This window comes from Anguilla rostrata, chromosome 9 (genome assembly GCF_018555375.3).
Source record: "Anguilla rostrata isolate EN2019 chromosome 9, ASM1855537v3, whole genome shotgun sequence".
Classification (NCBI taxonomy): domain Eukaryota; kingdom Metazoa; phylum Chordata; class Actinopteri; order Anguilliformes; family Anguillidae; genus Anguilla; species Anguilla rostrata.
Window position 1 is genome coordinate 47,847,906 of NC_057941.1, and position 13,228 is coordinate 47,861,133.

The following is a 13,228-nucleotide window of genomic DNA, read 5'->3' on the forward strand; positions in this document are numbered from 1 at the left end:
ACTACGAGCTAAGTTACACCCATTGATATCTCGACCGTGGATTTCGAAGCTGTCACATGCTTTAACATAGTACGGTGCAAACAAGTTGCTTATAAGAAACGTCTGGGTCGGCCTACAAAAAGGCATCATCCCTGTAACACTCTATAGTGACAATGGCCAATGCCCAGCCCCCGACAAACCGTGCAGAGAGGTAGCCTAAAATGCTACAGATCACGAATGAACAATCGTCTGGCAGACAGCTTCTGGAAAATGTTGCCGCCGTTTATTGTACACTTTCAGCAGTTTGAATCAGACTATTTCCATACGCTACCTATTTTCAGGAGAGAAAAAAACAAAAAACTAATGTTTTCAAAGGCGCGGTGCCGTTCGCCGCTGCAGTCTAAACACGAGCAGATGCCGTATCGGAAACAAAAACCGAGATGAGTGGCTCTTTTGATAAATTAGACGGCTCCCTTTTGAAAATAAATGATTTAGCTGTAAACGGAATTCCTGTTAGGCTACATCTGGTGTTGTTTGGAGTTGTGAACGGCCTATAGGCTAAAGCAATTAGATTGCTAAAAATATAAATAAGTTTGGGGACACAACCGCAGATTAAGTTGAAATTAATGTATGAGATCGCATAAGTAAAACAAAAGGTCTGTAATGAAGAAAATAAATGTGGATTTGGGAATTGCACGTTTTGAAATACGAGCGTAGGGGGAGAGGGTCCTGTTTTGGGCAAACAGCACCAAAGTGGGTGACTAGGGGGTAGTCTTTGCGGTTAAAAAAAAAAAGAAAGATTTGGTTTTCTAAGTGTCCTTTTATAATTACAACAACATAGGAGAGGTGCAGTATCGCTATGTTGTAAAAGTCACGGCAGGATAAACACTGGTAAAATAATTGAAAATTTAAAACAAGAGTACTGATGTATGTGGCAGTTGGTGACTCTGGCTTTAAAAAAGAAAATTGTATCTGTGAAACCAGGAGCCTCTTTACCTCCAATTTCATAAGTGAAATACTAACCGTGTTTCTGTGACCTTTCCACACTTTTTTTTTACACGGCTGTAAGGCCACGAGCTCTTGTGGAAACGTCAGCTCGGTGACTTTGCCTGGGGCATCTCGTAGCAAAGCCATCAGGCTGAATATCTTTTCAGCTACATCTCGCTAACACTGTACAAATATGACCTGACTCCAGCTACCAAAGATTAATCTCTTCGCTGTTTCCAGGGGCGTTAGCTTCGCCATTGTTTCCCAAGTCCAGAAATTGCTATAGTTAGCCTGCGATAGGCACTACCGTCTGGCCCATTACACTCCCTGAAATTACATAGCGCCCACTATGGACTGGGAGGTGTTGTTACAAATAGCCTCAGCGCCAATCCGTTGCAAAAAGAAGAGGCTAACTTAACCGCACAACTACAGCATCTGTCTTGAAATCCAGGACAAATGGACCATTTGCAATCAAAAATTCAGTCCCCCCCATCATCAAGAAAAAAAGAATGAAATACAGACTCTCCAGTAGGACACAGGAACCCCCTCCCTTGGGGGAGCGGAGGGGGGCTAATTTACACAGATTAGGGAATTAGGACTGATTTTCACGGCGATCTGGACGAGGCAGGGCCACTTACGCAGGCAGCGGGCAGCAGAGAGGAGGAAGGCTGTGGAGCACTGTACTGTACAGAGCTCCGTCGCCGACTGCGTGTGTGTGAGAAAGAGAGAGAGGGAGAGGGAGGGAGAGGGAGAGAGAGAGCGAGAGAGGGAAAGCATGTGAGGGGGGAGGAGACACCGATGCTCAGAGACCGAGCATGGAAAGGCGGCGAGAGACGGAGTGAGACAGACAGAGAGAGGGAGAGAAGAAAGAAGGAGGGGGATAAAATTTAAAATAAAATAAAAAAACTGAAAAATTTTTTTTTAAAAACTGCGAGCTCGCACCAGCAGGGGAGTAGCACAAAGCCCAGCACCGGGCAACTGGGAAGAGTGACAGACTGAGAGAGAGGAAAAAGCCAGAGCGAGAGACATAGAAAGACAGAGAGAGAGAGAGAGAGAAGAGAGAGGAGAGAGAAAGAGAAGAACACAGCGCCTGACAGCAGCTAAAAGAGGGGAGCTATCAGTCGCGCAGAAACTGCAATTCAAAGCGCGGTAGTTTTTTTATTTTTATTTGTTTTTGTCGCGCGCTAACTGAACCCGCTCCGCTTTAGCCCGACTTAGCGCATCGCATCGCATCGCATCGCATCGCAGACGCCGCTCCGGCCGCCACTCATCTCCCCGGGCTGACGATGCAGCGCGCCTTTCTGCTCCTCTGCCTCCTGGGACGCGGTGAGTAAAACTGGCTCCTGTCTTTTTTTTTTTTTTTTTTCCCCCGCTGGCGGCCGTGCCTCCCGCTGATTTACGTTTAGTGCGAGGGGGTCGGGGGGAGGGGGGGGGGGGGGTCGGGGGAGGCGCGTTCGATGGCGTTAACTCTGCCCCGCGAGTTCCGCCGAGTTTTTCCGCGGCCAGTTCGGATTCGCTGAGGGGAGACTGACTGTGTGTGTGTGTGTGTGTGTGTGTGTGCGTGCGCTCGTCTGGCTTGCGTACGGGTTGGTATGAGATGAGTAGGACCGGGAGGTAAGTGAGCTTGTAGAGCAGTTGTTAAAACCACGCACACGCACAGACGCACGAAACGCGCACACACGCAGGCACTCGCACACGTTAGGCTGCAAATTGCTTGACCTAGCGCTCGAAAGTGAATTTTGCAGCCTATATCCCGCCCCCCCCCTTCTCCTGCCGGAGCTTCCTGTCCTCGTTTCATCCTGCGTTTTCGTGACAGGTACTTAGACGGAGTTCAAAGTCGCCGCCCGCTCCCTTATTTCAAAGTGCGCCGGGCTTCACAAACATCTGTCAGAGCCCTGCCGACAGAACCAGAAACTCCAAAAGGGACGTGCGGATGGGGATCGTGCCAGGGGACTCTGTGCTTCCCTTAGAAATTTGAGATACTTCAAAAATGAAGGAGGTTGGTGGGGGGTTTGTGGGGGGGGGGCGTTCCTTTAGGGGCCTCTGGTGGGCAGTCTGTCTGTCTTTCTCCCTTCACACTTAGATGAGTGCCCGATGCGAGGTTTTCATTCATGAATTCATATGGATTGCCCGTGTCTTGAAAGCTTCCCTTCAAAGTTTGCGATGGCCCAATGGCTTTGAACTTTCAAGCTCGGCTGTAATGTGAAGGCTTTTATGTGCGTCTGTGTGTATGAGTGCGTGTGTGTGTCAGTGTGTGTGTGTGCGCGTGTGTGTGCGTGCATGAGTTTGTGCGAGTGTGTGTGTGTACGTGTGTGTGCGTGCGCATGCTAGCATGTGTGTGTGGTGGTGTGTGAGTGTGTGTGTGTGCGCGTGCACTTGCACTGCGAAGCAGAATTTGCGCTTTGTGTTTCACTTCTGAGCGACTTTGCCCGTATGCTGACGGCTGCGAAATCGCACTTCACGTCTCTCACGAGCTCGCGTGTAACTCGTCTTGCCCTGACCGTCTGCGCCGCGGAAATCTGTTTTTGTTCCTCGACGTGCGTTAAAGGGGCCGCCCGCACCCGCAGCCGACCCGCTCATCTCACATTCCCGTCTCGGATTTCTGACGGTCATCACTTAAGCGCGGAAAGCTCTTCTCGTCTGAGAGCGAGAGAGAGAGAGAGAGAGAGAGAGAGAGACAGAGCGTGCGGGGGAAGCGCGCGCGTTGAGCCCGTTTTCGGAAAAACGACGCCGAGAAGAACAGAGAGCGCTCTCGGGGCTGCACTCTTTCAGGGTCCGTAGATCAACTCTCAAGTGGCTGTCAGCTTTATTATCTATTTTATGGGCGTGCAACTGTGTGCCGCCAAGCTGGAGAAAAGAATTCTTCTTCTTCTTCTTCTTCTTTTTTTTTTTCCCTGGTAGATTAGGAGCGAGAAAGAGGCTCATCCCAACGGTTCCCAAATGGATGCTTTTCTCTGTAGGTCATATTTTATGAAGCGCTAATAGTACTTGATGGTGGTGCAGGAGCCTGTAGATACAAATGGGGGGTGGGGGGGGTGGAAGGGGGGCTAGAAAGGCCCTCCCAGCCTCTTTTATGCCCAGCCGCCAGCGTGACGTATAAATCACCGAGGAGCGTTATCGCTGATAATTGCCAGGAACCCGGGGGTCTCCGCTCCAGAGAGACGAGGGCTCAGCTGTAAATTCCAGCGCTCGACGACGCCAGGCGCCCCGCGAGAGGAGCTGCGTTCCTCCACTCAAAAAGATCCATCAGGTGCCTCTCCATTTTCACATTAGCTTTCCCCCCTCGAAGTGTGTTTTCGTACACACACATATTTCATGAAGATTTAAGACATATGAATATTTAACATATCCATAACTTGTCAGAAAGACTGTTGAGACTGTGAATGCGCCCAGTTTAATTCTGTAGCAAATGTGTGGGCTGATGGACAATGGGAGATAGATAGGGAAATGGTGTATTCTTATGGAGATAGATCATATTTGACTGTCATATTACCCAGCATAAATACATATTTTATCCCCATCAGTGCAGACGCTGTCAAACCGGGGCTGGCCACTAAAAAAATCAGCACAAAGCTCTCTATCCCCAGCAGCTACTGGTCCGTGTTGCGACTCAGTGAAGCCGGTTATTATGGAAATACAAAATAAAAGTAAGCACCGGCAGGTAGCAACTTACTTTTGCTAGCCTCTGGGGAGCACGTGTTCTCTCGCAGCTGATTCCTGTATTACGACACACTTTCTCTGACTCCCAGACAACAGGTTCTAGGGAGCATGGTATCGAAAACATATGCAGATATTCGCCTGTACGATGCCCCAGGGAGAGAGGGCAAGCCCTCCTTCGCCCTCAAAGATGCGGGGCAGAAGCGGAGTTCATAATCCCCCACCCCCGTGTCGTGTAGGTCAGGGACCCCCCCCCCCCCCCCGCGTCTGTCTCGCATGGGGGCCGTGTCACGCCACCGGCGTCTGTTTCGTGATCTCTCGCCCCGAGTCGCGCTGCGTCTTCTTTCGCGCCTCAGCCGGCATCCGCCGCCGCCGCCGCCGAGCGCGCGTTTCCCGTCGCCGAACCAAAGTCGAGCGGGAAAAGGAAAGGAGGGAGAGAGCGAATGAGAACGTTTCCTGGGATGGGAGAGCGCGGGCGCGGCGTGTTCATGCAGGTGTCTGATGAGTTAGACGCGTTAAGCGGCTTAGCCCCGGCGCTCTCTCTCTCTCTCTCTCTCCTCCCCCCCCCCGCTCGCTAGCGCTGTGCTGCGCTGCTGGTCCCGGCTCCCCGCTGAGGGGGCAGTGCTGCACAGCGATCCCCCGCCTGTTTGCCTCTCTCTGCCTCTGCTTCTCTCTCTCCTTCTGCCTCTCTCTCTCTGCCTCTGCTTCTGTCTCTCTCTCGCTCCCTGCCTCTGTTTCTGCCACTCTCTCTCTCTCTCTTTCTATGCCTGTCCCTCTATCTCTGCTTCTCCATCTCTCTCTATATTTCTTTCTCTCTCTACCTCTCCTTCTGCCACACTCACTCTCTTTATCTCTATGCCTGTCCCTCAGTCTCTGATTCTCCATCTTGCTCTACATTTATTTATCTCTGTCTTCCTCTCTTTCCATCTCTTTCTCTCTGCTTCTCCTTCTGTCTCTTTCTTTCTCTGTGTGCCTCTTCTTCAACCTCTCTCTCTCCAAGCCTCTTTCCCTCTCCTTCTCTCTGTGCTTGTCTCCCTCTCTCTTTCCTTCTCCATCTCTCTCTGCCTCTGTTTCTCTCTCTCTCTGTCTTTAAGCATCCATCCCTCTGTTTCCCTTTCTTACCCTCTCCATCAATGTATCTCTCTCTCTCCCCCCCTCCCTCTCTCCCCCCCCCCCGTCTCTCCCCCTCCGTCTCCCGCACAGCCCGCAGTTAAATCCGGATCTCGCCGCGCTCTGTCACCCGCCCTCCCAGAGCAATAATCTACTCCTTAACCCTGGAAAGCGTGTCACGCAGCCCCGCGAGCGCTCGCTTTAATTACGGCCGCCGGCGGGATCCGAGCGTCGCGCCGGGGGGGGGCGGGCCGGGGCGTCAGCGCCGTTTTTGGCGATTAAAGTTGGTGAAAGGTGGCGGGACGCCTCCGCTTTTCCCGCCAAACCGAAGCGAAGCCGTTCCCCGTGTTTGGGGAGCCATCCCGACCATCGCCGCCAAAAAGGGTCCCCCCCAAAACGTTTTGGCTACCGTACAGCGGAGCACTGATTACCGCACGGTTATAAAATTACATTCTTAATTGGCGCCACAGGTGCTGCTGGCTCGTGTGGAGGGGTCGGGGTTCGGGGGGCTGAGGGTGGGGTTGGGTGGGAGGGGTGTCAGTGTGAGCCGCGGACTCGTACCCGAGTGGAGAGAGGGACTGGGACGAGCGAGCCCCTTGGTTACGCACACTTTCGTAAAGGCCGCGGACCGATATCGATGTTCCTGATGAAGTGTGGCTCGCCGCGGGGACGCCCGGCTCTCCGCTTGTTTGCGCTCCGTCTGATCCTCCGCGGGCGGCCTCGTAGCTCAGTCGCCCGGCCGCTGACCCCCGACCCCTTTCCCCCAGTACCGCCGCCGCCACGCCTTAACTCTCATCCGGCCCGGACCCCTCCGTGCGCAGGCTGGACGGGAGGCCAGGCGTCCGCTCCATCGCTCCTCCCGGGTTAGCGGACGTGTCACTAGCGAGGATGGCGGCTGCAAAGGGGCATGTCCGCCTGGCTCACATCGTTTCGATATTTAGAAAAACAAGACCAGGTCAAAACCAGGTATATGGCTGGACCTAACACACGTGATCCGGCCGACCAATCGTGTAACTTCATCACTCACTCAGTCACTCACTCAGTTACAGACATTCGCGTTTGTAGGGTTGGCCCCGCTGTTGCGGTCCAGCCAAAAATGAATTCTTCTTCTGGGGTTCTGGGCGTTGAATCTTGAGCTACAGGGCACAGCGCAGTATGCATCTGGATCCAAAGCCTCCCGGTGCCAGCTGTCCTTCTGTTACGTCCAGGGAGAGAGGGTTACGGTGGGCAGGGTTTCCCTTGCCTCCTCACTCAATATGGCTGAAACCAGATCAGCTGCTGTACGCTAACTCAGTTAGCTCTGCTGGTGGATCGCAGAGTGGACCAGCAGCCTGCATGCTAATCCGCTCGACCCTTCCCAGGCAGAGGGTGTTGTGTCGTTTGGACAGACACTGCAACACTGAAACGACCATCGCAATCGGGAATTATAAACGATGGTGGAACGGAGAAGTAACTCGGGAAATAACCAGCCTTTATTCAAATATGGAATACAGATATGAGAAGTTCTGTTATCTTGAACGGATATGTGCTTCCATTGAAAAAGAGGACGCGCGGTGATTTTATATATTTTTTGGGGGACTATTACAGTTTGAGATGAGGCAGAACTGTTCCTAAATTGCTACTGATTGCGCAGTCAAATACAATGAAATGAAATGTCAAAATCCTTCAATTCTTGGTCAAGCCATCACAGGACCAGATGAAGTCACGGAGGAATGTCCAATTAATTTTGTCGAACCAACGATTTTCACTCGCAGGCTTGCCCCAGAGGTAAAGTGTGTGAGTAGCTTGCTAAGAGGTAACAAGCAGAGGGCAATTTGAATCTGAAATATTAGTGGTTGGCCTTTTGGCAAGTAGGCTTCGTATGATTAATAGAGCCCATCTCCGCACTTTATGAGGAAACCATTTCCTCCTCTCTGTACTCCATGGCCTGGATTCAATCAGCTTGTTTCAATTAAAAGCTATTTTTATTTATATTTAATTTTTTTTTTTGTTGTCGTTTTTCTTTTTCATCAGCATACAGATCGCCAAAATTAACTGGCAGGTGCAGGAGATCATTTGGACGACTGAAACTTCAATCACACGAGAATTTCTAATTTTATATACGCGTGTGTGTGTGTGTGTGTGTTTGTGCGTGAGAGCGTGTGTCTATGTAATCAACAGTTGGAAATAGAGATTTTGTCACTTCATTTTCACTTTAAGGCAGAGAGTGAGAGACGTGCTGTGCGCCCTTTAGGAGCACACGAGCACAAAAATAGTTTTCATATTGTTTGAGTAGCCGAGTTTATTAGTGTATTTAAGAACTATGGGTAACACCAGATATAAATTTAGCACGACATGAACTGATCATGCTTTAAATGAGTGTGATCACAGTCTGTCATGAGCCACTAACCGGAAAAGGATCGTTTCATCTACGCATCTTCAAAAGCCGTAGAGCAACAGCAGCCATGACATCACATTTGGAAGCAGTCTTAAACTTGAAAATGCAATTAGCGCGGTAATCGAAAATAGGGTTCAGACGGATTTCTCAGCTTTCGTCTGGTGTTATGTGTACCCTGTTCGATTAACACAGGAACAGTTTATTTATTTCATTTTTTTTTTGTCAATTGGAGAAAAAAATGTCTGTGACTGACTGACTGACTGACTGACTGAGTGAGTGATAAAGCGACTGAGTGATAAAGTTACACCGCGCATGTCTGTGACGTCGGCCGGTTCAGTTCAGCCATATACTTGGTTTTAACCTGGTCTTGTTTTGTGATATTTTGGCTTTGTTATCATAAATCAACACATTCACATAAGTGTCAAAAACAACAAACGAGAACTTTCTCAGAACCCACAGGTTCTGTGCAGCAGTGTTGACCCAAGAAAGCTCTGGATATTAGCATGGGCTGCGCCTAGCCTCTTCATCCCAGAAATTTAAATACCAACAGACCAACAGAGATTTTTTTCCAGTAACGCGATCGTTTGTAGGCAGACCGCACGGTCACCTTCTCCCTGATTGTACTGCCGCTCCCATTTCATTTCCAGAACAAAACCACTTGAGCTTTGATTGCAAGCTGCTGACCGTTTAATTTTATACTCGGTGTTGACATTTTGTGGGAGAATTGCGTAGGTTTCCCTCAAGTCCATTAACTTGTGATGTGCGCTAATGTGCTAATTACCACAGTAACTTAGCTCTTGCTGGGATTTAGATTGCATTTGCCAGATTCCAAGTCTATATGTAGGCCTGATGCATGTACATATATTTAAGATGATTGTATTGTTTGTGTTTTTCTGTATTTGGTCATGATAGAAAAAAAAAAAAAATTGACATTTTTCTTTATAATGCTTTATGATATGTTCTGTGTGCCTTTCATTTTAAAGGTCAAACATGGTTCCCAACACCAGAAGCAGTTTCATTTAGAGTCTCAGCGTGTATATACCATTAACTAAAGAATGTTTCGCAATGCTGCAATAGGCCACCATACACATATCGTGTTTTCTCCTGAACAGATGTGTTAAGGCAATAATCTGTGTACTTTGTCTATGTCATCTAGCAAATCGTTATTGTGTTTTACAGTATTAGTCTGTTGTACTGGAACATCCCCTGGAGATTTTAGAAGACATAGACTATCATGTGCTGTGCCTCTTTTCACTTTGTTGTACATCAGCTGTTCTGTTGCTACCACAGGTCTGTGACTGACCAGAGGTGTCGCTGCTGAGCAATGTGTTGGCTAGGATTACCCTGCTGATTGAATCCATCCCTCAATGGGTGACATTATGGCCCATTGTGTGCCCCACAGTGTTTCGAAGCACTCCCAAACAAAATCGCAAGGCATGTCCAAGCAGTAAGTACACTCTGTAGTTACTCTCTATCTAGACTCAAGTCCTGTCCTGGTGGGCCAATGCATCTGTAGGCTTTTGCGCTTTATTTTCAATTAGCAGCCAATTAAGGCCTTGGGAAGGGATTGTGTGGACTCTTTAGCCAATCAACAGCTTTAAAGAATCACTGGTGCAGAAACACACCAAAAACCAGCAGGCACCGCGGCCCGGGATTCTGAGACCTGTGCCTTATATCGTCGGCCATTTGGCTGGTCCGTATCATGGTAGGAGCGTTGACTTCTCTATCATGGACGAAACCAATCGCCCAATATAACCCAGCCTCTAATGCTGCCAACAGTTTCCTCTTGGATTTCACTCCATCCCATTCAAGGGCAAAACTTGAGACTCCAGACCTCAGCACTTATTATACTTATTGTTGTGGCGTATTTTTGCGATCACAGGTCCACCTGTGAAACCGGGGGGGGGGCGGGGTCAAGCCCTGTCTGGTACGCATCCTCCGCTATGTTTATTGTTAGATTTAGCGAAACGCAGAGACGGCGGGCGGTCGGTCGGTCAGCGAAGCCGTGGATAACGACGGTGGGGGGGAAGGCAGGCCTGCAGCTCTTCCGGACTTCCTAGCACTTGCCAGGGTCCATGAGTGCTTTTTGACAGCTTACGGAAGGGATTAATGGCTTCTAAATTGCTGCCTAATGCACAGGAAACCACAGCAAAGTTTTTTTTTTTTTTTCCCCTCAGCTAAATCTGCTTTAGAGAGGGAGAGAACAGACCAGGTGGATCTTCTCTGCAGCAGGCACCAGTAGCACACTCACAGCACACTATTAGTGAGTGGGTGGGTTGCTGGGTTGAGCTAAATGAAGGGTTTTGTTTTGTTTTTGTTTCTTTTGTGAAGTTCTGTTCAGCTCTGGTGAAGACTGTTATGCTAACGCCGCATTACAGCCGTTGCTCAGGTCCAAATGTGTGCTTATTTTCATTTTTTGAAAGTTTTGAATCATGAAAGCCACGGGATAAAGAACCGTTCTCTGCACAGAAACGCTGCGCAAGTTGGTTTTCCCGTGATCTCAGAAGTACCTGTCTTCGAAGTTTTGATGTTTTGAAACAATTTTCCGGGTGCCAGAGGTCTCTCAGAGGTTTTAAATAGTGAAAGCAATAACGTTCTCTGGTTTCCTATTCCAGCAAAAAATTAATTTCAGGGAGGTCATTCATTTGTACGCAGTGGTCTACAGGCTCGAATTTAAATGGTTTCATTTGGAACATCCGTAAAACGTTTCTAACATGTCTCCTCTGTGTCTTTTTTTTCCCCACGATTAAATGATAATTTTTCTGCAACTTTGATGCAGCTTCTTCGGAACAACAAACACATTCCCAGACTTTTTTTCAGTCGGAATGTTCTCATTATAAGGCTTGTCTCAACCACGCGGGAATCTGGCGAGAATCTTTTTATAAAGTTCTTGACGCGTTCGGTGTTAGCAGGGTCACTGTTCGCGTGGCAGGTGTCTGGTTCTGAAGACTTTTTCCTCCCGGTGACAGCTGAAGCTTCGTGAGGAAAGCACCCCGCGAGCATATCGACGGAGAAGTTTTGACCCCGCGTCGAAGGGTGCGCGCACGATGCACTTTGCGTCGCGGGACAGGAGGTACTTTTGAAGAAGTGGGTTCCAGATCTGATAACAGCTCGAGAACGCCTGTCAGAAGACTCTTCCACTGCGCAACATTCCGCCTGGATACACAGCTGTCTTCACACAAGAAAAAAGAAAAAAAAAAAAAAAACAAGAAAATGCTGTTTGAATTTCCCAACAAAGTATAGTTTCTGTGCGTGGGAATCAGTCTGCGGCACATCTGCTAGTCTTGACGAGCAATATAAATGTAAATCAGCCTTTTTAACTCGTACACAGAAAGAGAGAATCAAGATAATCATGTACACATCTCTCTCAACGTGACAGAGATTTGTGCTGCAAAGTAGCTTGGAAATGAACAGTAAGGTTCCCTGAGGACCCCTAGCTTGTGCTGTTGTTTTTTTCCCTTAGCGATGGCTAGCTAACAGGCAGCTCTGGAGGGGCTCTTCCATGAGATTGTATAGAGGGTGAGGTAGGGGGTGGGTGCCCTTGTAAAGGTCACCATTTTGTGTTAAGTGCAACAAACTACAGCCTGCAAGTATCTCTAAGCACCCTCAACAAGTCCTGTGTTGTTTTAATTCGGTCTGAGAAGATTCTATGAAGTGTTCTATAAAGTAGATTTTCAAGACACTTCTCAAGTTTTTATTTATTTATTTTAACCAATGGCCCAATTGGTGGGATTGCCCCCCCCAGCTGTTTTCCGACACCGTCCCTGCCAGCCCTGTGGTAGTGTTAAGGCCGTGTTGTAGTGTTAAGGCCGGTGTTGTGCAGACGGAACGGGGATGTCGTGTCGTGTCGCGGATGCCCGGTTAGCGGAGTGGACGAGGGCAGGTCAGGGGAAGGGAGAGAGTTCGGAATCCCATCGCCAGATGATGGCTCCTTCCAGGTTGGCATCACGCCAACCCTGCATGCTCAATTAGGTCCTGGCTGGAAGGGGGGAGGGGGGGGGCGTGATGACTGTTTGCCACACAGCTTAGAGGACGTGTCAGATGGAGAGCATGGCTTTACCCCGAAGCGGGGTAAATTCCCACTGGCTCGTAACAAACGCGTGGCACGTCCTGCGGCTCTGTGTTATCATAGCGCTATTCGCTGTTTGGTTTACCTTCTGCCATCTGACTGCCTCGATCCTCACCCCCCCCCCCCCCCGCCTCGTGACATGACCGAACAGACTGTCAGGCCTCTCAACGCCCCCCCCCACCCAACCTCCTTACACAGCCATCTGCACGGGATCAGCTCCTCGCGGACCGAGATCTTTAAAACCACCTCCACACATTCTGCCTCTGGGGGCCTTCTCGCTGATATACAACATATGCACCTGTTTAATACCATCTCAGAGTTCCCCTCCGCGCGCATCAATATTTATGATCTATTCTTCAAAAAAAAAAAAAACGTTGCTACAGCTAACGGTCCCCCCGATTGCATTTCTTTCGAGATTCATTGCCCCGGCTGTAGCTGAAATAGATCAAACTCAACGAACCTAACCCCTCACACCCCCCCCCCCCCCCTCGGCCTCCCATGCCTGTCCCCTCTCCCCCTATGCAGCCACGCGAAAGCCAACATCATCAGCAGCCAGAGCGCGTACCCTACCCGCCCATCCCACACGTGTCAGGCTAAATACAACGGATAGGCTCGGACCTACGAAGCACGCATGCCCACGCCGCTGCAACAGATGGGCGCTGCTAATTGTTTGGGTCTCTTGTCTGTGATCCATCTTCTAATGATTATATTACAATTATGCGCTAGTTCTATGGAAACATGAGGAGCGCTTCTTTTTTTTTTTGTTCGTGCACTGGGAAATCAGACAGTATTTATACAGAACCTCTCCAGGGCACATCTGCTTGTCATTCACCAGTTATTGTCTCAGGAGTTTTTTTTATTACTTTTTTTTTTTTTTTGTAATGAAAGTTGGCTGGCGTATCTGTTCCGTGTAGACAATTTATCCATCTCTCAATGCTACCAACCGAAAGTGGAGCTGTCCACAGCCATCCATGATAGAGTATCTTTGCTGGCGTAGAACAGAATCCTGAATCTTTTTTTTTTTCAGGTCATTACGTACGGTCCGCAGT

General features: G+C 49.2%; 1 protein-coding gene across 2 annotated transcripts in view; it reads left to right on the top strand.

The window, feature by feature from the left end:
* Positions 1-1,769: 1,769 nt before the first annotated feature.
* kirrel3a (kirre like nephrin family adhesion molecule 3a) overlaps positions 1,770-13,228 on the top strand; it is a 204,494-nt gene continuing 193,035 nt past the window's right edge. For both annotated transcript variants that reach the window (XM_064352549.1, XM_064352550.1), the window contains exon 1: positions 1,770-2,292. In XM_064352549.1, the coding sequence (XP_064208619.1) occupies positions 2,253-2,292 (40 nt within the window). In that variant the 5' untranslated portion in view covers positions 1,770-2,252. The remainder of the gene's footprint in view (positions 2,293-13,228) is intronic.